Source organism: Plectrocnemia conspersa, unplaced genomic scaffold, assembly GCF_051122295.1.
Source record: "Plectrocnemia conspersa isolate PC_06_02 unplaced genomic scaffold, ASM5112229v1 ptg000003l, whole genome shotgun sequence".
Taxonomy (NCBI): Eukaryota; Metazoa; Arthropoda; class Insecta; order Trichoptera; family Polycentropodidae; genus Plectrocnemia; species Plectrocnemia conspersa.
In genome coordinates, this window is record NW_028277167.1 from 28,820,573 (window position 1) to 28,845,981 (window position 25,409).

Below are 25,409 nucleotides of genomic sequence, written 5' to 3' on the forward strand. Positions count from 1 at the left end.
AATTCAAGTTATAAATTAAATTCAGTTACAAAACTAGAATTAAGACATGTTTTTCGAAAGCTGCTTCAATTTTTTGTTTCTATATCCATAGTAAAAATATTTACCACAAAGATAATATAAGTTTAATCATGAATTAAAAAAATTATGTTTGACAAGATCTGTATTTTGTACATAATATATTGCTATAATTAGAGCTTTTTAATATTTCTATGCTATAGTAAATTTAACCAATTTTATGGGTAGCTATTTGTATTATTACGCTAATATTTTTTGCTTGAAAAAATAAATTGTAAAATTTTTACGTGCTAGTTTTTTATTATTATAAAAGATTTATTTATATTACAATATTTTTATTACTGTATATCAGTTATATATCAGTGCTTCTCAACTTTTTCTTCTAGCGACACATTTTTTTTACAATTCCTTGGAACAACACAACCAAAAACATACATCAACAAAAACAGTATATTTAAAATGTACTTTAAAAATTTTAATTTATTTATTATAATAAAATTTAATTTAAAAAAAATTAATTAACGCCACTTTTTAAATTATTATATAATCCCCAAATAAAATTAAATAGTTAGATCATAATATGTAGTTAGTTCTAAAGATCGAGAACATATTGAATAGATAAAAATTTGTACAATAATTGTATTAAATAAAAAATAAATTTTTAATTCGTGATTTTATGATTATAATATAGCTTAATATTTTGTAACAAAATATTATGCCTAAATAAAATACTATATTTTATAATTGAATACCTTAAATTATTTTAATGCAGTTTTATTTGTGTACCTACATAAAAATAGTTGTATATGTTTTTACTGTATCATTAAAACTTTAAATAATTTATTGATTTCTATTTTAAAATGTTATTGATCTTATAACATTCAATATAATTGCAATATGTTTAAAAATGCATTTTCTTTCTTATTGAAAACCTTACATCGTCTTGAATATATTTTAGTTCAGTCTTATTAAAAATTCATAATAATACAGCAGTTATAAATAAATAAAACTTTATGTAATTGATTGCTTTTTATTTAAAAAATGTTATTGATTTTTATAAATATCTTGTGAAAAATTTTGCCCATGAAAAAGTTGAGTGGCACTCAAATAGCTTAGTATTTAATAAACAGAGTATTAGGTATTTTTTAAGTTTTCCAACTTGAATAATTTATCACTCAATAAAATAAATTATTGCGCAAATTTAAATTTAATTAATTTTTTCTTAAACATTTATATTATTTTTTCTTAATAATGCAGAAAAATTACTTACGCTTAAAAAAACTAATTATATAAATAATTATAATAAAAAAATATTTATAAATTTTAATATTAATAATATAGAGCTCACGAAATGAAAAATATTTTGTGATAAATTCACAATAAGATATTTGCCACAAAGACAAGATATCTCAAATTTATTTTGAAAAGTTTATTGTGAAATTTATAGGTTAATTGTTTTTTTTATGTTTTAACAAATACCTAAAAGAAAATATTTTCATATATAATATAAATTGATCGGGGTCAAAATGACTAGAACTAACTTTAAATTTACTAAAAATGCAAGGTTTTTCCGACGTACCAAACATAAAATCAGTTCTACATATTTGTGCGAATTAATTATTCTGAATTTGTACAAAATTCGTTGGACCTTTATTTAACAAAAATATAATGCCAGTGCTAATACCGGCACCGATTTGGTACCATAAAGAAATCTTCTCAATGTAATTTTTCACGCCAGGCTTTCTCAATTGCGTATATTAGCACTAGCTGATTCCTAAAATATGAAGCGGGATGTGCCGACGATCTAATGATTTTTATTTTCAATATAGTAAGCGAGTCCTTAGATAGTTGCGATTGCGTCCATTATTCTCTACCGTCGCATCCAGAACATAAGTGCTTGAAAACGCTGCCTTTCAACTTCTCGACGAGCTTACCAGACACTAAAATATTTTCAGCGATAGCTATGAGACATTCTCAAGCGCTAACGTCCTGGTCTCGACGTACAAGAATAAGGGACGCGATCGCGACCCCATATGGCACTCTAAATCTAGCGTTATAAATCAATATTATCTCACCAATTTATTGACTTCTTGAATTTTTTTCGTCCATGTCATTTACGCAGCCTTTAAAATTGTTCTAGTACTAAAACGCATTTATGTTATACATCTATGCTTAAAAGGTCTAATGTCCTTTTATCGTTCAGCTATGGTTTTATTGGAAGGAAATTATCCGGAACTAATGTCATTTTATGCAAATAGCCTTTCGGTGTCCTTGAAGAATCACATTAGAGTTATTGCAACAACATGGTCAAAGTTTTCCCCCTGGGGGTGCCGCCATCACGTTTCGGGGTTAACGCTCGAATCTATAGGGTTAAGGTCGCAATGATCCTTCCGGAGTTGTGTGCGTGACCGACCTACAAAATTAGGTCCTTCCGACACCGAATACCGTAACACGTGTGACAAACTTCATTTTGAACTTTAGCGGTGTGATTTTGGATATATTTGATGTGGGAAACCCATAGTACTTCTACATAAATCGCAAACCCATAGTACCTTTAGATGATTTTTACAATGAGAAATGCTTTTATCTAATATAAGTAAGTGTATATGACATTAAAACACCTGATAAATAATGCCATGTTTTCTTCTTTATATAAGTGTCCATGTTTGATGCGAAATTTCTACACATTTTTTCGTAACACAACGGTATGTATAATATAAGTATTTCCTGCAATTTTCATGATTTTTAGAATAGTCACAAAAAATAAAATAATACTGTAATAAAGATATCTCACGGTAATTTAAAAGTACATATATTCCAGTATATGTGTACATACATACATCACCCGCTTTATAAGCGCATAGGTTGTAAAAAAAGCTCACTTGGAGTAGAAATTTATATATATAGAGAAAACAACGACTGAACTCTGAATATATTTCTAGTCATTAAATACAAATAGCCCTATTTAAGTATAATTAATCATAGTTAAAGATTTTTCCATAATTTAACATACACACAATATGTAATTAAATAGATCTTTAAAGTCTACAATTACTGATTTTTTTATATTGTTATTTTTAATAATAATATTGTTCTTTTTTTTACTTTTATTATAAAAAATTATGGCAATTTTAATTTACATATGAAAAAGTTTAGTGGCACTCATATGGTTAAAAATAATTATGAAGAATATTAATACATATTATTGATGATATGGTTATATTATTTAAATACAAATAATAAAGATTTAATTTTAGAGTATGATTTTATTTTTATATATTTTTTAACATGTATTTTTTTTATATATATATATTTCCTATATTTATATAACATTATAATTTGCTTATATTTATCCTATAATGTAGTTCTTAGGAATTTTACTTCACTCTATTATGTTTCTCTTTTAAAACATTGTTTGTGAAGATATTTTTAGTCATATGATATGTTATTATTTTTAAATAACTTTTTGAAACATGCGTGTTTTTTTTTATTTTTTAGAAAATTTAGTTTTAAATTGCTTAATCAATAAAAAAAATTTACAAATAAAGTTTATAAATATGCAAAAAAAAGATTTCAAATATTTTTTATTTTCATTATTTTATCATAATATAAATAATATGTATTTGTTTATACTAAAAAAATATAGAAATTTTGATTAATTTATGAAAAAGTTGAGTGGCACTCAAATAAATAGTATTAAAAATTTATAATAAATATTTTTAGTGATTCCAGTTTCATATTTAAACACAAATAATAAAGACTTTTTCTGATTTTTCTAACATGAATTTTTTTATGTAATATTTAAAAAATTATTATTTTTTTTTTTAATCGTATGTAAAAATATTTTCAAGACATATAATTTGTTACGTTTTATAACGAATATGTTTCTTTCTCGATTTTTTTGTAAAATATTATTTTAGATTTCTTATTCAAATATTTATTTATGTATAAGCAATTTTATTTTATTAACCAAGTGATAAATAAGAAAACATAGTAATACACAAAAGTTATATGATAAAAATTATAAATAAAATTATTTTAATTTTCAATAATCAATATTTTACAGACGTGTTTAACGTAAATTTAAAAAACAAATATATAATAATTACTGAGTATTTCTTTTTAGATACAAAAATTTTTTAATTTTTCATAACTTTCTTATTTATAAAAAAATATGGCATTAACCTATAAAAAAAATTGAGTGGCACTTAAATAGTTTCAAAAATATATAATATAGAGCATTGGTGATTTTAAATATTTTAAATAGTGTTTCATTTTTTATTTTTTTTTTCTAACGTGATTTAATTTTTTACTATTTTTTTCATATATTATTTTATAATTTTACTTTGTATAAAAAATCTTGAAAGCTTGTATGAAATAGTAAACGATATTTTTATGTTACTTTTTTAAAATGCTAAAATTAACGGATATAATAACATTAAATCAAGTAATCTTTTCAAACGTTTTACTTGAATATTTTTTTCCAATCATCAAAACAAAATATCTTGATTGCTAAATTAAATCTTTATTTTCACTTACCCATTTTTGGAATAAATAATAAAACATTGAAGTATGCTAGAAAAAAGTACAAAAAAATAATTGTATTTTTTTATATAAATATGTATTTAATAAACATTTTGACACAGTTTGTTGAAGTTAAATCTTAAAACCATTATGAATACAGTACAGAATTATTGTATATGTAATTGCTTCCTGTTTAACCTAAATTAATAAATATTGATAAATTTACATCCATTTATTTTTCATAAAAAATATGGCAATTTGAATTAACATATAAAAAATATCAGTGGCATTTAAATGAATAAAAATAGTAATACTTTATTTGATAAATATGTATATAATACATATATTATTATTGCTTTTAGATTAAAAAAAACAAATAATAAAAAATCTTGTTTTTTATGCTTTATATTTTTTATTTCCTATACGCCTCACTTTTTATTTATTTATTTTATATTAGTGATTATAATTTAATCTTTTATTTATTTCTATTTTAAACATTGCATGATACATTGATACAACAAATACAAAACTAAAATAGCAACATTTTATTTTAATTGAATATTATTATTTTAATAAAAAAATTGTGATTAACTTTTAAATAGTGTACATGAAGGTAATTTTTATTATATGGTATTTTTTCTACTGATTCTAAAATATATTCATCCAAATTTTTTAGTTCTTAAATTAATTTACTTTTAGATTTATTTTAATTTGATACATTGTTTCGTATTTCTCAGAAAAAAGCACCCAATTGATTGTTTTATGTTATAAATCAAATTATAATATATATTATAAAGTCATATATAATATTAGTACCAATACTAAAAAATGTACATATTTACTGGTATATGTGTACTTTTTATAAATTCACCGTAAACTATATTTCATCATTATTAATAAAAAATATTATAATTAAAACCTTAATATGATTATTTTGCACTTGCACTATTTTTATAATAAAGAGTTGGTTATCATTAATTTAATTTATATTTTTATATATTGCTAGTTTTGTATGAACCTAGTTTTTTTTCAATTTTAATATTCATACAAAGTATATAGTTTTTTGTTTTAATTTCGTTACAATAGTGCTATTTTGTCAAATATATTATTTAACCACAGCAAAATATATTATAAGTCTTAATCACATATTTTATAAAAACGCTTATTTTGATTTAATAAAGGCTCTCAACTTTTTACATTTTAAATTGTGATATCACAATAAAGTAATATTAAAAATAAATAATTTCACAATTTTAAACGCTTAAAGGCAAATAATTATTTATTGTACATATATATCAAAATTAGAAATGGTAAATAATTTATATAAAAAAATATCAATGAATCGATGTTATTTCACTACACTTTATTATTATAAATCTAATTTTAAATGATTAGAATTTTTCGTATTGTACGATTTTGTGCTTAAATTTAAATTTACAAGCAATTAAATTTATGTAAATAAATAAAATCGTAGCAATCCAAGTTTTTATAACATAATATTCGTTCACTATTGTAAATTCATACAAATCACGATTGAACCAAAGCATCCATTTTAATCACAATCTATCCAACACTTGACACTTTAACATATTTTTTCATATTAAACTAATATAATACATCATATTTTTTACATTTTACCACGCAACATGCACTTGCCTCATATTTCATTTAAAAAACTATATGGTGCATATTTTTTTTACAACTTAAAAATAAACACAGATTTTAATCTTTCGCGTTATGTCGTCGACCCATGAAATATTCATATTTTGAACCCTTTCGGGTCAATAATGGGTCGCGGCCTCTAATATGACTAATAGTAGCGACAGCCTCGGGGGTCTTGTCATCCATCAACCCTTTCAAAGGTCTTCAAGACTTTCACCCGATAAGTGGGAAAAAAATAAGAGTGATGTTTCATAGCCTCGCCTAATTAAAGCCTTAATTTCGCAGTCCACTCAGCCGATCATAAGGACGAGTCAAGTGTCGCTGAGTTCCAATCCAGATGCAGATTTTAGATATTCTTCGATATTCACCGAAGTAGGAATCTATAGGGGAAGATTACTCGCTTTGAAAAGAGTGCGTAAAAAATCCATTGACATAACGAGGGAGATGAAGAAAGAGCTCAAAATTGTAAGTATATATTGTAATTGCATTATGAATCGGTATTTTTATATATGTTTGATTTAAGATGCGTGATCTGAGACATGATAACCTTAACGGGTTTATTGGAGCATGCACAGAACCTCCCAATATATGTATAGTTACTGAATATTGTACTAGAGGGAGCTTAAAGGTATTCACATTGGATTACGCCAAAAGAAGTCTTATGAAAGAAACTTATTTTTATTTATTTTCCAGGATATATTAGACAACGACGACGTGAAATTGGATAGTATGTTCATCGCTTCTTTGGTTGGAGACATCATACGGGTAAGCAACAAATTAAAAGAAACCTTATTTTTAATTTAAGTTAAACCTTATTTCAATACACTGCATAAGAAAAAAACTAGTCTTTCATATGCATATTTAAAAATATAAACAATGCCATATAAATATTAGAAAAATAAACTACGAGACACGTTATTATTGACTATAAAGCGAAAACTATCTTGTAAAATTTTATTCTAAGCAACATTTCGATTCTTAAAAGACGTGGGAAAAAATTAATTGCCCTCTACGGTCATACAACTTTATGGCAGCACTGTATCGACGCTGTTTGAATTGTTATTTCGTCTGGTAGGGTTTGGGTAAAAATTGTATTTCGATAAAAGAAATTCCCGAAAGAAAGGAAAACTTTTCTTCTTATCGCCTTCGGTTTTCGAGAATGCAACGAGCTTTCAAGATTAGTATCTTTGTATTTATACGCAAAGCCTTATCATATTTTAGACGGAGAGCAATAATAATTCCAAAAATTAAATTTCGATTAAGATACAATCAGGCTTTGAAAACGAATGGGGGTGAAATATTAATTTTATCGCGGTATGCCTACGCTAGCACGGTAAGAACGAGGAAATGGGTTAAATAAGAAAATCCAATTAAATCTTATAGTCATCAGATATGCCTATTATGTTTTAACTGGGTCAGCGAAAATTTACCCTATTTAAAAAAATATGTGTTAGGATATGAATAAAATTTATTTAATTTCATAGCAATAACTTTAAGTGTAAATTAAATAGTCTTACTATATTTTTCTTACCTTGCAAAAAAATAAAACTGTGAGATTTATTTTAATATTAAAAAATAGTGGTGTATCTGCTTTGGGGCTTTTTTTAAAAAAAGTCATGACATGTATGTAGTGAGATATTAAGGTATACATTTTACTAATAAAAGCTCATAATTAATATTTTATTAATTTCTTTAGCTAATATAGCTAATTGTTTATACACTAAATAAATTAAATCAAAACATACATACAAACAGAATATAAAAAATACTTTAATTATATAATTTACTTCTTAATGCGCGAAAATGTTCATTATTACATGGGGGAAACCTGCTATATTTATAATTTTTGCGGATTGTACTAGGAATATTATTATAGAAATTCACACTTTCGTACATTATTCCTTTGGCCGTACTCAATTGTCTCTATGTCTAGTATTGATATATGTATATTTTTATTTCTTATTAAAATACGATGTAACAAATTATTTTCTAACTTATATCAATATAAATACTAAAACATTCATCTTTAATATTTCTTAGGCATCCAATTATTCCAATCTATCAATCATACTTCTACAACTAGTGGATATATTTTTATTTAAAACTACTCTCATTACCCTATTTTGTCATTTTTACAACATCGTCTTATCTAATTAAGCATATAATTAAAGTGGGGCAATATTGTTGACTATTTGTGTTTATACATAACATATTTCTTTTCCTAGCTATATATCTATTTTTTGAATATGTAATTACAATGTTCCTTAATATTTATTTTTTATCTACAACTACTCCTAAATATGTTTACAATAGAGTCATAGTTAACTATTTTTATATTATTACCTAACATATATTAGTACATTACATTTTAACCATTATTTAAGTTATATACAACCTTTTTAGCATTATCACCTCTACAATAATACAATATCGTCCTCAAATAGATGTATTTTACATTTTTTTATATTATTAATATATATTCTAAACAGCAATGGTCCTAATTTTCTTCTGTTTTTTTATATTTTTTATATACATATGTTTATTTTAATTTTTTTTTTAGAAATAACTATTACGCTAAATAAATTAATATAATAAATAAATAATTTGACCCTTGTTATAAAATCATGACTGGTGATGATTTTTTTTTATTTAATTAATTTATATACACAGTTTTTAATATTTTATATAAATCTATATTTGTGTTTTTTTAATTACCTGTATAATACACACCAGTGGTGTAGCCAGGATTTTGCTAAGGGGGGAGGGTTTGTCAAGAAAAAAGACAAGATAATTTTTGAAATTTATATTTAATTAACATAAAATCACAACATATAATAATAAAGGAAATACGTAATAAAAATATGCTATAAACAATATTCGAATAAAGTAAATAATGAATATTCTGGGGTTTTGGATCTGGAACCCTCCCAAATGGGGGGTTCAGACCCCCCCCCTTCGCTACGTTACTAATACGCACTACTCGGATCATCATAAAATAATCATGAAAAATACCCATAATTTATTATATTTCTGTATTTAATAACAAGGCATAATTATTTTTTATATTGCTTTAAAATCTAGTAAAGGTTATATTTAATCTAACATTACTCATATTTATTGACTAGTAATATGTTATTATGGTTTTCGACCATCGTGGCGCATTGGGGTAACCTGTTAGGCCACGATGGTCTTAATTTAATCTAAAAAAATAAAAAATTACTAAGTTTTCCGTTGAAAAGGATATTTGGTAAACTTGTTTTTACTTACCTAAATGTTCAATTAATTAAAATATTTATTAAAAAATCTTTTATCGACTTTGTTACTAAAATACGATCATAAATAATTTTATTTTTATATTTCTAGTTAATATTTAAGTTTTCATTAAATAATTATCATATGAATCACTTTGCTTTAATACAATATTTTTAATTACTTAAAACTACATCATATTCTAATCCCCTGAAGTGAATTTATTAGTTGTTTGATAAAATATTTCATTATTTTATCTGCAATTATTATCGGCGTGCTCTAGTAGAGCAACAACACGGTTTTCTTTCGCGTCGTTCCATGCGCTTCGATGTGATTTCAGGGAATGAATTCATATTTGAGGACGCTACAAATAACGTGAATCGGCAATAAATTATTTAAATGACACGCGCTCCTCATAACAAAACCGAGCATATTAAATTTCTTATTTGTAAAATAAATTATTAAAAACGATAAATTGTGCATTCGATTTTTATCATTATATCATTAAATTATACAATGAAACAGATTTATTAATAAATGATGATAAATATTTTTATTGCTATGCTTACCTGTTTTATGACTTATGAAGCAGCTAGTGATTAAAATCAGTGACATATATCTAAAATATCTAAGTTTAAATTCCATATAAACAGCGTAATTTAAATTTGTATTATGTCTACAAAATCTCAATTGGTGATTATTGTATAATTTTAAGTACGATCTTTAGATTTTTATAATCTCACGATTAACTATCATGATTAATTAAATATGAATAATAATTTATATTTATTAATATATACGTCACTGATTTTCAGATTGATTTCAGTTTTCTGTCTCACTACTTAGTAGTTATTGTTTGTGTTTATCATTGTAGCGTTTTTATATATCAAAACAAACAGCCCGTTAAAATTATTGAATAAAAACAAGAATAACACAATGCGTATACCTTACACATTTGAAAAACACATACAATAATCTAAACACAATGCTTAAAAAATCATATATATTCAAAAACAGAAAATTGAATTAAGATTTCCTTTCATGTTGACTAAATATTAAATATAATTAAAGATCAAGATGTATATACTGTTAAGTTTATCTGGCATTTTACCTTTCTGAATTAATTAAATCTCCTTTCAAGGCCCAATTAATTACATCCGACTCGCTGAACAAATATAAACAACGTCGAACCCAACGAACGTTGAAAGTTGCCCTTTCTGTTGTGACTAATTTATAAATCGAATATGAAATTTAGGGCATGAGTTTCCTGCACGATTCGCCGCTGAGATGCCACGGAGCTCTACAATCCTCTAATTGTCTCGTCGACTCCAGATGGGTCGTCAAATTGGCTGATTTCGGCCTGGATAGGTTCAGAAAGGGCGAAGAGCCACCTGTGGAGCCAGCTTTGATACAAGCCAAACTAGAAGGTAGGTGTGATTATTACATAGTTAATCTGGCTTGAGTTAACCTTGTATAAATAGGTCACTACGTCTTTCTCTCTGCCCCTTTAAATAAATTTAGTATTATAATAATTTATTTATTTGTGGCAGTCGTGATATGAAAGATAAAAGTATTGAGAGTGAGAATATAATAACTACTCCAGAGCTAGAGATTGAACCATGTTTAATTAAATTTATATAAATTTGAACCATATTTCAGGCATGCTGTACAGAGCACCTGAGATTTTACGCGGAGAATCTTCCGGAGGTTCTCCAAAAGGCGACATATATTCTTTTGGATTGCTTCTGTACGAGATGCACACGAGAAGAGGTCCTTATGGCGAGGTGTCTTACACTCCGACGGAAATCATAACGAAAGTCGTAAATCCTGAGTCGGGAATAGCGCCATTTAGGTGCTTGTTTTTCGAAATAAATTTTACTATGGTATCGTATAAGTTTAAATCACTATGTGCGGTGAAATTTTAGACCGTCTTTCGAGGCACTTGAGGGTAATTATGACTTCGTGAAGGATTGCCTCAAAGAATGCTGGGCTGAACAACCGGAAGATAGACCCGACTTTAAGGCAATTAGAGGAAAGCTGAGGCCGTTGCGTAAAGGGATGTAAGTATGGTTTATTATTATATTATTTAAAATATTTTTATTGTATAAAATTCAGTGTAACTTATTATATGAGTACCTAATGATTTTTCTCGAGAACTTCTCATTAAATATATTTTTTTTAATTTAGTTTCTTGAGATTTTTTGAGATTATCTCAAGATCACAGATGTACTAATGCAGTCAGTATTAAAGAAATAAGAACGGTTTTTGCTTATAAAATTAAATATAACTTACGAATATCGATAATTATATACTGTAAAATGACAAATTTGCTATTTTTTAAATTGCATTTTCGACAGTTTGAGTCAAATATTAGAGCTGAAAAAATCAATAACTGCTATGAAATTATTTAACTTTTGCTAGAAAATAATATCAAACAACAGCTTTTGAAATTACAGATTTTTAACACCCACCTCAAAATGAAAAAAATATGATTCTATATTTTTTATTTACTATTTATGTAACTACAAACATATAACAAAAAGAACTAAAAAAAATACAAAACTAAGTAACATATACTAAAATAATTAAAACCTGTTATTAAATTAAATATTTTATCAGTTTTATGATATAAAATAATTAAAACCATTTTTCAGTATTTTAATACTTTATTATTGAGTGTCTACTTTTTTGCTACAAGTTCCTTGTTAAATATATTTATTGTTTTTAATGGCTTCTTTTACGCGTTATCTTTTTCTTATATATGTATATTCATTATTTTTTATTATATATATATATATATATATATATATATATATATATATATATATATATATATATATATATATATATATATATATTCATTATCAGAACCAGTGTCGTAGCTAGGGTATGTGCCACCCAGGGCAATCCTTAAAATTGCCGCCCCCCCCCATACATTTTTTGCAGGGTCATAAAATCAGCATTTCTTAAAATAATAAATTGGTTATTATAAAGCTCTTGTTATTCGCGGATTTATATATGTTTTAGTGAATTCAGGGTTAAGAACCACACTAGACGATCCCATCGCGAATATGCCGCTCCCAAGCAAGTGCCGCCCAGGGCGACCCACCCCCCCATAGATACGCCACTGATCAGAACCTGTTTGCATTGAATATTTTTTAAGTGTGTATGGATCTTGCAAATAAAGCAAAAGGGTTGCAATAAATACGCTTCCATCTAAAGCAATTTAAATCAAAATATGTTTCAATACGACTCATAACATAATTCTGCGTCATCGGCTGTTAACGATAGTTGTATCGTTAGAAGCCGATGACGCCAATATGCGTCTTTAAAATTATCAGTAGCAATTTATTGATTTATATCGATTTCATAAACGAGTTATTTCTTATTTAAACAGGTTGTGCATTAACATTTTTTTAGCAGTCTGTCAAGTTTTATAATAACATTATTTTTAAAGGAACTGTTAGTAAAAAATAACTATTAAACTAAATAAATTAGTAAAATAATAATAAAAACCGTCAAATCTAAATGATATTGTATTAAAGATACTAAATAAGAAGAACGTATTTCACATAGAAAAAATATTTATTTTGCAAAATATATAGTAGAGTATTTTTTAATTGTTCTACTATAAAACTAGCGGTTTTCATCAAAAATATTTTTATTAAAGTGAAGCTGTTTCCTGAGATTCTGTGTCAATAGTTTGTTTGCTAGTGTTAAAAAATACAATTTAGATTAGGAAATTTAGTACTAGAATTTTTCGTTTTCTAAAGTGAATTTGGAAAATTTATTTAAGCTACTTTTTTAAATTTCAGCACCGAAAAACCCCACTTTATTACTTTTTTTTTGATCCAGGTAAAAAATATATTTTTCTGAGACATCGTTTTTTAACTTTTATTTATAACAATGCAAAATAAATACAAGAAAACACATCAAACTAGCATTCATGATCTGATTTTGAATATAAATTATTGTGAAATCAGAAACAACATTGTTTAAAAAATGTAATATGTCATTTTTCGCAGTTCTTTGAACTCTTTACTTCGTAAATTTCTTATGTAAATAATATTTTTTTACTTAAGCATACATGTTTTTTAAAGGAAACCCAATATATTTGACAACATGATGGCAATGATGGAAAAGTATGCCAACAACTTAGAAGTACTGGTCGACGAGCGCACCGATCAGCTGCAGGAGGAAAAAAAGAAAACCGGTAAGTTTACCGACCCACTCGATTGAGCTTTCGAGGTTAAATCGATACTTTATTTTTCAGAGGCGTTGCTCTTAGAGATGCTGCCTCGTCCTGTCGCCGAACAGCTCAAGAGGGGCAACAAAGTGGACCCCGAAAGCTTCGATTGTGTCACCATATACTTCAGCGATATAGTTGGCTTCACCTCGATGTCTGCTGAGAGTACGCCTCTCCAGGTACATTATGTGACTTCTTAAAATTCTAAGAAGATTGAAAGCAGCAATTTCTTGCCTCGCGCTCGCAGCTCGTTAAAAGTTTTAATGTTGATCCTGAAACCAATTTGGCAAAGTGTCGGAGAATAATTTACGCGTGGTTAAATTCGACTGTTTTTAAAAAGCTCACACTTCCCCCAAAAGCCTACAGGAATCATGCAATAAAAAATTTTAATATTCTAAAAGTATACTTGACCTTAAACTATTCGAATTACTGATAAAGTAAAATAAAACCATTATATTTAGAACTTATTTTTAAAGCTGTTGATTTTATTCTTTAACTTCTAAAGAATTCAAAAACGCATTCTAAATTAAGTGGCTTTTGTAAATCATTATAAGTCTGCAGAAAAGTTTTCATATTATTTTAGATATAGCATCTTGAATGAGATAATTTAGTAAATCGACAATTGCTTACCCGGTTACCTGATCGAGAAATTAAATAAGTTTTTCATAAGCGCTTTAGAACCGTAATGAAGTAATAATAATATTTTACTCTAAAGCTTTATTCTATGTTTCAGGTTGTAGACTTTCTCAACGACTTGTACACGTGCTTCGACTCCATCATTGAGAGTTACGATGTCTACAAAGTTGAGACAATAGGAGACGCTTACATGGTGGTGAGTGTTAAGAATTTTTATTTATTATTAAGATTAAAATATTTTGGCGGAAATGCTCGATAATCGTAAACGAAAATGTTTGCAAAATCGAAACTTTAAACGACTCTAAGTGGTACATTGAGAAATTTATTTCTAAAGTTTCACGAAAGTTTGCACGTTACTAGGTTCGATAAAGTTTTCTCTCAATGCAAACAATGGCTATTGTGAAATTTTGCCGACGTTGACCATTTTTGCTCATTCTGAATAGAACTGTTGTAATTTTATGAATTTGTATGGAATTGCCATTAAATAAGGTGACAAAATCCTATGTGTAAATAAATTTGCTCTCGGGATTTTTTATTAGATTATTTGTAAATATAACTCGAATTTACTATCGTATAATATATATATTGACATATGGACTTTCACTGCCAATTGTTTCTTAAATCATGTACGACATGTGATTTATAATGATACTTACATGATGTTAAAAAATTTGTCAAAATTATTTATAATGAATTCTAAAATCATTATCAGCTCATACTACGAAAGAATGAACTTAAAATTGCATCATACAGAAACATGGATCGATTTTCGAAACAATCGCGTACGACTTAAATGACCCGCCGACGTAGCATGTATTTTTATACTTGCATTACAATAAGTTTATTCTAATGATTGCGCATTTCTCGAGAAATTTAAAAAAAATTCTAAAATTCTCATCATTCTAATAATTTAAATCAGGGTTCGACAGACTACGGCCTGTGTGCTAAGACTAAATTTTACATTTTCAACATCTTTAAAAATTTTAAGTATGCGCTGTAACGAAACGACTAATCTCCTAATTAAGAAGTTGCTAGACATGACCGTATATGGTGCTCCTATTGCTTTGAATTCTACTGTGACGATACGCAGTTAAAATTCGACAACGTCTTTAGTACCCCTTGTAGCACTTTTTCATCATGTTATATAAATAGAGATTAGTGTAAATTATTTGGTTATTGAATTAGATGACAAAGCATTATATTTTATTGTGTTATGAGCTTATGCCTATATTAAAAGAATACATTTTATTTATTACCAGACTAAGCACTCGAAACGAATGACACAATATTCACAACTCGCAGAAAAGATTTTTTTTCCCGAAAATAAAAAAATAAAATCAAGTCAGTTTACGTTAAGTTTACTTAAAAAATTATAAAAATAAGCCATTTATTGCTGATAAATTAATCGAGTCATGATTGATTGTTACAGTCGAAGAAATGTGTCCGAGAAGGGTTGAGCACATTGTGAGTAACATCAATAGGCAATTAAATAGATTTTTTTAGGCTTTACCCAACTCTTTCGACTTTTAATGCCCTTGCGAAATTATAACAAGTGCTCATTGCAAAATAGCAAATATTATTAAATGCTAAGTTAAAATTGTAACAGTAAATACCCATTTTTAAAGGTTTCTGCAGACAGTTAGCTACTAATTGAGCTACTGGTATGCACCACATTATTTATTCGAGGATTCAATGCAATGTTTCAAGTGAATAAGCTTCAATGAGTAGTCTGCATGGAACAACTGCAGACAAAAATACTCGTAATGAAGTTGGAAAAACCATAATAAAGTATATTCTAAAGTTAAATTCGTTAAAACATGTTACATACAATGGAGGTATAAATTTATATTTTATTTCAATGCAGGTTTAGCTTCTGAACATGTTTTGTGAGGCACACTTTTTTGTAGAATTTTGATCTATGAAGCTATGATATTTTAAATTTGCAACCATTTTGCAAAAAAAAAAAATTTTTCTTACCAAATATTATGCTTAAGAATTCTATATCATTATTTTAAAGCTCACTTTGATTTTGCTTCCTGACACGCCGGTTTATCTAAAGTATTTACGATCCGGCTCTTCATAAAATAACTTTGACGACGACTGATTTTGAAGACAGTGATTTTACTCACAGCTGCATTTAGAGCAGGTAGTGCAAAAAGAGACAGATATTTCCGATAACAAAAATAGAATCGCCTGTAGTGAAAAAATTCTCACAATATTATTTTCTCTTTTGCTCATAACAAAATGAAAATTTGAATAAAATATGTTTTCATAAATAAAATATTATTTCGAACCGTTCTCTCCAAGTTACTTAAGTGAACCTCGTCATTTCGTTCGATCTGAAGTACTTCAAGGATTCAATATGAGTCCTTCGCTTTTACTTACATATATTTATACGTTACATACGTACGGCCGTTTAGTACTTAGGAAATGTATTAAATTCTGATGACCTGTGTGTGCTTCATAGTATTCATACAAATGATTTGCTGTCTAAATAAAAATACCTGAAGTCGTTAGTCGATTTAAAAGAAAATATTTATAGTAGTGTCTTAGTGCGTTGGGTTCATTATATTATCTACGTAGCGTGTATTCAATAAAACATTGTCGTGTCGACAATCCTTTGATATCCAGTGATTTTCATCTGCAGGGTAGAGTGCCTTTGATAGTCGCGATTGCGTCCCTTATTCTTAACCGTTACAGCTAGGACGTCAGCGCTCGAGCGCCTATCGCCAACATATTATCGTGTCTGGCAAGCTTGTTAACAATTTAAATAGCTCTTAAGCGTTGACTATTGACAAGAATAAAGAATACAATCACAGTTCTTTAGGACACTCCAAAGATTTTCAATAACGCCTCGTAATGTACATATTATATTATAAAATAAAAAATATGTAAATACTGCATAAACCTTATATTCCCAGACAATTAGGAATAACATATGCGTTTTGCTTTTAAATAAATTATGTTATACATAGGTCTTTTAATTTTTTTAATTTTTTGTGTACACCCAATGACATAAGGTAATAAATAACAATAATATTTAGTTGTTACATCGATAAAAAAAATTAAAAGATAAAAAAAAACACCCGTTAACACATTTGAATTATTACTTATTTTAATTACATCGTGTAGTACAGGAACCGGCGAAGCTTTTTACTAACCACCCCAAAATATATTACTTTACGCCGGCTTTTACCCCCTTTATGTGATAGGAAGATCAATCATGTATTATTTAAAAAATGTTTATTTAATCTACAATTATAAATATAAAAAGTATAAAATAAATATATATTCTCATTATGAAATAAAAGGACTCCTTTGAAAAGTTTTTAACTTTAGCTTTTGGAGAAACGATATTGTTCCATATTTGAGATAATAACATTAAAATTGGTTATACATTATATTTATCCGAATTTGTGCGAATACTTGAATCATCGGCATATAATAAATATTCTGAATTCTTAATTGTTGATGAAGACATAAAAACAGAGGACTCAGATTGGATCGCTGTGGTACGATTGCCATATATTATATACCGACGGCGGTGACTTACTTCATACGAAAAAATCTAACAAGACCGTTCGAAAAACCAAAGTTGTTTAACTTCTGAAGAAGTAGCTCATGACATCAACAAACTTTAAATCGGTATAGAGTATAGACTACATCGATGTGGATTTTAGAATCGAGAGATTATGTCACTGCCTTCGAAAGGCACAAGAGGTTAGTGGCCATGAAACGACGCGGGCGAAAACCGCGTTGTTGTTTCATTAGCGCTCGTTGACAATGATTGTAAATGGTGTCCCGTCAAAACGGCGCAGTATAAAATAGCGCAGCGACAAAAGTGCGCAACGCGTATATAAAAAAATAAAAACATCGAAACATTAAAAACAGGAATAAAGTATAATATATAAAAAATCGATAAAACACAATTACGATAAAATAAGAGCCGTTTCCACGTAGATTTTTTCCAAAAGTGCCCATTTACATTTCGATTATCCTTTGATAATATGTTTTAAAAAAGGCTATGTAATTACGTATTTTGTGGGCGCTATTTTGTCCTGCGTCGTTTTATTACAGAGCCATTTTTGTATAATTTTTTTTCTGTATTCGAAATAAGAGTTATTAGTTTATATTTGCAGTTATAAGAGATGTGCACAATCCCATAACAATCGTCGTTCTTTCAGCACCTGCCAAGTTATTTGATATAATTATTTACAGCTATATTCACAATGCCTATAAAATATCAATTTGGTTTTATCAAAAAATATAGGAGCAGGTGTTTTTTTTTTGTAGAAATACTCCAATATCACATTGATGTAATTCCTTGATTTATACACCGCTAACACCATAACAACCATTTTTTATCCTTCCGAATTTTCCGAACTCTATTTTCACACGAAAACATCACAGTTTTGGGTCGTCAATAATACCTGCCAAGTCCAGGATCAGATTTCCATACATAATGATATACGCTTTGATAAATTACAGTTTGAAACTATCGATCTGTATACTATGCACATATCGCGGAAATCACATATAAGTAAATATAATACATACCATTATAGCTATCTCGAAATAACCCTATATTAACTGTCTGCAACGCCGATTTTGCACTAAGAGACTTCCGAAACTATCCTATTTACCCATTATTACCTTTGAAGTTATACATTTTAATGTGCATAATACATTTATGATAGTGCTCTTGACAAAACAGGTGGATGCGCAAAATATATGAGGAAATATCCCTCAGAAGATTACTCCAAGTAAATTTTCCAACCGGAAAAATGGGAAAACGCCATATCAAATCGAAGCCCCGTGAGAATTTCGCCCTCGTATACGAACGAGTCCTTTCGACGGTATCCTTTTCAATGTTACGCCCACGAAGTACACGTATCGCGTATGAGAGATGAGAGGTTACTTTTACACGAAAAGTGTATTCATTCGGTTGTGATAATAGACTCTGTGGATTTCGTGGGTGTATCAGAGCGTAAGATAATTTAAAGCTTATAGAAATGTATCAAATTGCTTTTCAAGTGAAAAATTTCACATTATAGATGTTTGAAAAATATATGACAAATGTATTTTTGTTATAAATATTTGCAATAAAAATACTCGATTTAGAAAAAAATATTAAATTATTTATTATTTAAAAAAAGTAGTTTTACTTGACTCCTTAAGCTAGTCCAGATTGAAATATTTTTTAAAAATGGGGTGTAGGTATCTCTCGGTTGATTCGGCGTAACTCCGCTTTATATAAATTCGGCTGAACTCCTTTATTATTTTACAAAAAGCTTAAAAACTATTTTATTTATTGTTATACTTTTATATATTTCAGGTAAGTGGTTTACCGATTAGAAATAATGACCAACATGCTGCCGAAATAGCTTCAATGTCTCTACATCTTCTATCTGCTGTGAGACGCTTCAAAATCAGACATCGACCTTTAGAGCAGCTTCGTTTGAGGATTGGCATTCATTCAGGTACTGATCTAATAATATATAATTAAATATTAAGTGTGATGATACATTTTCCTCCCCTATAAAATGGAGTAACTACATGTATGTTTATTCAAAAGTTAATGTTTTTATCAGTGAAAATATATTTTCACTGGCATTTACGACAAATCATATTGGAAAACACTAGTAAAAATATAATTTTATTGACAGGTGATAGTGAAATTATGTCGTATGTATGTCGAATAAAATATTAAAAAGTATTAAAATTTAGGCATAACTGATTACCAGAATAGTGCTTATATTTTTACTGTTCATAAAAATGTTTTTTTTCTATTTTTCCGAATCAATACACGGACTACTTTAAAATTAAAATTATAAAACTAACTATAGACCATCATCCAAACTAAACATAAATGAATTAACCAAACCCAACGTGAATTAATAAAAGTTCTTAAACTAACTATAGTTTTTAAACTTTCATTAGTTCAAATTGGGTTTAGATAATCTGTTTAGAATAGATTTTAAACAGAAGCAAAATGTTCCTAGCGTACGTGTTTCACTGATAATGATCTCAATGCAGTGCCTGCTCTTGGGGATTCGGTTATTTTTACCGGAGATCTCAACGCCAGACACGTGCATTGGAATTGTTCCGGTGTAAATCAATCCGGGACGACGCTTTTTAACTACTTGCATGACATGGATACGATTTTAAATTTTCCAAAATCATCAACGCATGACATTGTCAATTTTATATATTGTGTTAGTTAAGAGCAATGCTTAGATCTCAGATATGTAATGCATCCAGGCTCTGTCCTCGGATCACCTTCCTTTGTTTTTTACACTAGAGACTGAAGCTGAGGTTGCTTATAAAATTGTATTTGTAACAATACAGTTTTACTAATATTGACTAGTTTAGTTTGATACATTTTCACTGGCCTAGTTAGTGAAATTATATTTATACTAGTAAAAATATAATTTTACTGAAAAATACACATTCATATGTTATAATCATCTTTGCAATGTCACTTAACATGTTTTTGCCTAAAGGTTTTTAAATATATACAAAACCATATAAAACGTTTTTTAATTTTTATTGCAGGTCCGGTGTGTGCAGGAGTAGTCGGATTGAAGATGCCAAGATACTGTCTTTTCGGAGACACCGTAAACACAGCCAGCAGAATGGAATCTACAGGAGCTCGTAAGAATTCAATTATTATTGTTTTAAGATTATGGATTCTATACATTATTGCTTTTATAGCATTGAAGATCCACTGCAGTAAAGATTGCAAGATGCTGCTGGATCGCTTGGGCGGCTATCAATTCGCCGAAAGGGGAATGGTGTCAATGAAGGGAAAGATGGATCAGTTGACTTATTGGTTAATAGGTGAGGACACTTCGAGGGCCGTGAGAAGAGAACCGATCCATCCGCCGCAACCGCGAAGCTCGTTGAAAAACAAGCATTTAGCTAAAAGCCCTTTGTTTAGGTAACTTATACAAAATTCCAATTGGTTTTCATATGTAATACTATACTGAGAGGAGTGGTCCAAAATATTCTGGTTCTTAATAAGATTTTATACAATATTGTCGTGATTGAAAAATGGGACATATAATTAATGTTTCCTACTTCGGGCGACTGCAAAATTATTAAAGTGCAACTTTGAAATCCCAGCATATGGGCCGGCGGGAAATTATTCCGGATGTCAGCCAAACAAAATTTTGCTAAAAGTTATTTGTTGCTTTGCTGCCATACTTGATTTAGGTGTGCAGCTCTAGAGATGTGAACAATTAACATCCATTGTTAATTGTTCAAATTATTAGATTAACAATATTTTTATTCGACTGATTTATTTTTATCATTATAAAGTTTTTTATGATTTTTTAAATCATAAATTTAAAAATTAGCTGTCATTTTTTTGCATTAACGAATATATATGTCTGCTCACGCTACTGCGTCTTATCCTCCAAGTCATACCAAAAATTGAATTGATCTCTTGGGATTCAGGTACTATTTTAGTTAGACTTTATCGGACGATCAAAGATAAGCAGCTGCTTTTCTTGGTCTTTGAAAGATCGCCTCAGTCAATTTGGCATAGCTCAGCTTCACGTTAGTTTGACTGAACTCTTGCTTATTCCAAGTCACAAGCGAAGTGATAATTCTGGATGAAGTGTCCTGACTTGATAATTAGGGAAAGTCTTCATCAGTTTTAGATTATGTGACCAATTTCGATTATTACGAGTGTACTATTTGACGAATATAATACTGTAACGTATACATATTCGAAATAGTTCAGCAACCTCCGTGGAATGCGTAATCTGGGATTTCTGTACCTGCTTTTCACCTTATAGTGCATTTATACAGTAAATAGTTTCGACCATCGTGCCGCATTGGGGTAACCTGTTAGGCCACGATGGTCTTAATTTAATCTAAAAAAAAATATTTATACGAAAATTGTGCATTGTTTGCCAAACTGATGAAAAATATTTGATTCTTACTAAATGTGTTTATTAGTTAAATTCTGTAAAAAGCAATATTTATCGACGTACTTTTTTTTTGTTTAGTTATACTTGTTCAAATCAATGTTAATGTTAGGTTAATTGCTAAATTTATTTAGTCAAATTTACAATCAGTAATATTTTTTGTTTATGCTAAGTGGCAAATAATGCCAATAGTGTAAAAAGAGCTGAGAATGTGTAATTAATTTTTTTGTAAAAAATAAGTAGTTTTGTATTGCGTCATACATATAAATTGACAGCACAATTATTACAATATAAAGTAAATTTACTTCACTATAGTTATAATTTTAAATATTACATGAAACATATCATTTTAATATTATTATATAATTTGCTTTTTTTAGATTAGGTGTTGGACACAGATTAGGTTTTCCTAGATTTTCCTAATTTCGACGATTTATTTCATTCTTCTGATCGTTTATTTTATTGAACAGATCATTAATAAAATTATTTACTTATCAAATAATTAGTTGCAAATATAAAATTAATTAAAAATCTATTTTTAACTTGTTCTGTTTTGTCACATTTCTAATTCGACATGTTCTGTTTTTTCATATTGTATTTCATCCGGTTACCATAAATTAATATAGTTTTTATAAATATCTCGACGACCTTAAAAAACTTTTAACAGCACTGATCACAAGGATCAGGTAGAAATAGTTTGGTGTGTAAAATGTAAAAATATACATTTTTTAGTAATATATAATTAAATACAAAAACTTTTCCTATATGACAAGTTTGATATTTAATATTAACACATCAATAATTCATTTAAGAATTAAGAACAACTTCAATAATAAAAAAATTTTTTAAAGCCAGAAATTTTGGACCTGTCCTTTTATAGTTAAAGCAATCTTGAGTGACGAATGACTGAATATATAAAACCACTCTTATCTGATTGCCTAAACTATGTTGAAATGTATAAAAACAAAATTTTAAATTCGATATAGATGCTCAAGTTTGGAATCGCCTAAAAAGCTTCGCTTTGCATCCGGCAACTTGCTTGAATTTCACAATTATTCGACTAATAACCATCACCATCATGAAAACTCAATCAAAGACCAATCTGTTGAAGTAATACCATTTTTCTTTTAATTTATATAAGCCTTACTCATCATTATAATAATATATTTTTAAATACTTTCAGAGAAACGGCTATCAAAGTCCTTGTAAGAAATCTTCCGGTTCTCTAATCCTAGAATCTTCAGAAGCATGTTCGGAATGCATCCGAACGTCCAGCACGTCTTGTCCTTGCATCGAACACATGGCTAACTCGACTTCAACGTTAGCCCAAACTAACCTGTGCGATTTTCCTCCATTAGATACCAAAAAGATTTCCGGACCCCAGACGTGCTTCCAAAGCGTTCCGGCTCTGAACTGCCACCATTCTCCAAAGATAGAAGTGTGCGTCAACCAATCAGCGCCTAACAGTCCGTGCACTAAATATTGCGCTGATCATCAGAGAAACAAATTCAGACAGAATTATAAATGCAGCAATGTAAATAGGGCTAGAGAAAACGAAGTGTGCAAAGTGATATTGATAGACGAGGATAATATTGCTACTGTATGGATAGATGAAGAAGCTTCTATGAACGATGATAATTTGAATACGCCGTTGTTGAACAACTGCGACAATAAGTCGTGTAGTGTCAGTATTGTGTCTAGCCGAAGTAATTGAAACATATATTATAACGAATCATGAGAAGACCCAATAGCAAGAACGTGTTATTACCTTTTTCTTCAAAGACTTGCAAGATGTGTTGTGCTGATTTTTTTTCTTTCTAGTCCACTAGTACACTTGCTTAAGTGACAGACATCCATCATCATACGGAACTTTTGTCTATCGATGAATTTTAATTCCTTCGGTAGCTATTTTTTCTTATTCATGCTTAATTCGTACTGCCACTTTTATACCTATATGTAGCACTACTACAATTTTTATCGCACTTTCATTTGATTCACCTTCTTTGTAAAGTTTAATGTGCTCTTGCATTGTCTAAATATCAGTTAACACATTCTTGCCCTAGTGGTCCTTGTATGTATGAAACACTGCCATTTTATACTCGGTGGTTGGCAACCTTTATTTCGCGACATTGCGACATAAAACGTTCATCTTTAAACTAAATTTCTATCACATTGACCGACTGTTCTTATATACATACTATGGCAATAGGAATTAAAGCCGCTGGACTAAAAGAAATGACTTCAATGTGTATTCAATAGGAGCATTAAATTATGCTGTGATACTGATTACCGTATTGATTGATTAAAATAAGCATGCTGCAACTGACATCATCCTTTGAACTGAAGAATTTATTCCTTCGACTCTTATACTACTACTAAAAAAATGCCAGCCACTGTTTTCTTTTAATTTTTCCAATAACATTAATATATGTATGTAAATTAACAATTTTTATAATGTTTACAAAAGTACAGATCGATCTGGTGCTACATATGGATGAATGAGTATACAAAGAGACAAAGTTTTCAGTGCTATTGTATTCTTAAATGTATACATAGGCGTTTCGGATATGTAGAAATGAACGTATTAATTTTTAAAGTAAATTTCTGAAACATTAGGTAACTATAAATTGGGAATTAAATAGCGTCGCCTCTTAATTTCTTTGCACAGTTTTTGTGTATCTAAATTCCTAAGCAGCACAATATGACTACCAACCTTATAAATTAGCGCTGTGGAAAATAACCTAAATTAAAATTCAAATCAATAACTGATATTTTTTAAAGCTATTCATTAGTTACTTACAATTGTTACTTCCTTGTCCAAGAAATTTGCAATACATTCTGTAAAAGTTAATTAAATTGTCTCTTTGTATTCCCAATCATTCATATATAATATAAAGTAATGTTAGAATAATTTTAGAATAATAATTTATCGCTATTATAATATTTTCTAGTCACTTATGCGCACTTAATATATATTATAATTATAATGTTTTTGCACCGACTTTATGTTATATAATTTATTGATATTGTAAAACAGTATTAACGACGATAGAAAAGAAAAGGCTCGTGTATTTTATTTTCTGCTATATTATTTTGTACTTTATCTTTTAATTATTCAATCACAAAATGTTCAAATCACTAGT

At 28.2% G+C, this 25,409-nt stretch overlaps 1 protein-coding gene across 1 annotated transcript in view; it reads left to right on the top strand.

The window, feature by feature from the left end:
- LOC148237177 (guanylate cyclase 32E) overlaps nucleotides 1–24,116 on the top strand; it is a 118,716-nt gene extending 94,600 nt beyond the window's left edge. Inside the window, exons 12-25 of the mRNA XM_088182411.1 lie at nucleotides 6,487–6,666; nucleotides 6,725–6,829; nucleotides 6,895–6,966; nucleotides 10,706–10,877; nucleotides 11,110–11,302; nucleotides 11,376–11,510; nucleotides 13,551–13,663; nucleotides 13,724–13,875; nucleotides 14,430–14,528; nucleotides 19,668–19,812; nucleotides 20,888–20,986; nucleotides 21,047–21,272; nucleotides 23,253–23,376; nucleotides 23,450–24,116. Of these exons, the coding sequence (XP_088038537.1) occupies nucleotides 6,487–6,666; nucleotides 6,725–6,829; nucleotides 6,895–6,966; nucleotides 10,706–10,877; nucleotides 11,110–11,302; nucleotides 11,376–11,510; nucleotides 13,551–13,663; nucleotides 13,724–13,875; nucleotides 14,430–14,528; nucleotides 19,668–19,812; nucleotides 20,888–20,986; nucleotides 21,047–21,272; nucleotides 23,253–23,376; nucleotides 23,450–23,980 (2,346 nt within the window). The 3' untranslated portion in view covers nucleotides 23,981–24,116. The remainder of the gene's footprint in view (nucleotides 1–6,486; nucleotides 6,667–6,724; nucleotides 6,830–6,894; nucleotides 6,967–10,705; nucleotides 10,878–11,109; nucleotides 11,303–11,375; nucleotides 11,511–13,550; nucleotides 13,664–13,723; nucleotides 13,876–14,429; nucleotides 14,529–19,667; nucleotides 19,813–20,887; nucleotides 20,987–21,046; nucleotides 21,273–23,252; nucleotides 23,377–23,449) is intronic.
- The last annotated feature ends 1,293 nt before the right edge of the window (nucleotides 24,117–25,409 follow it).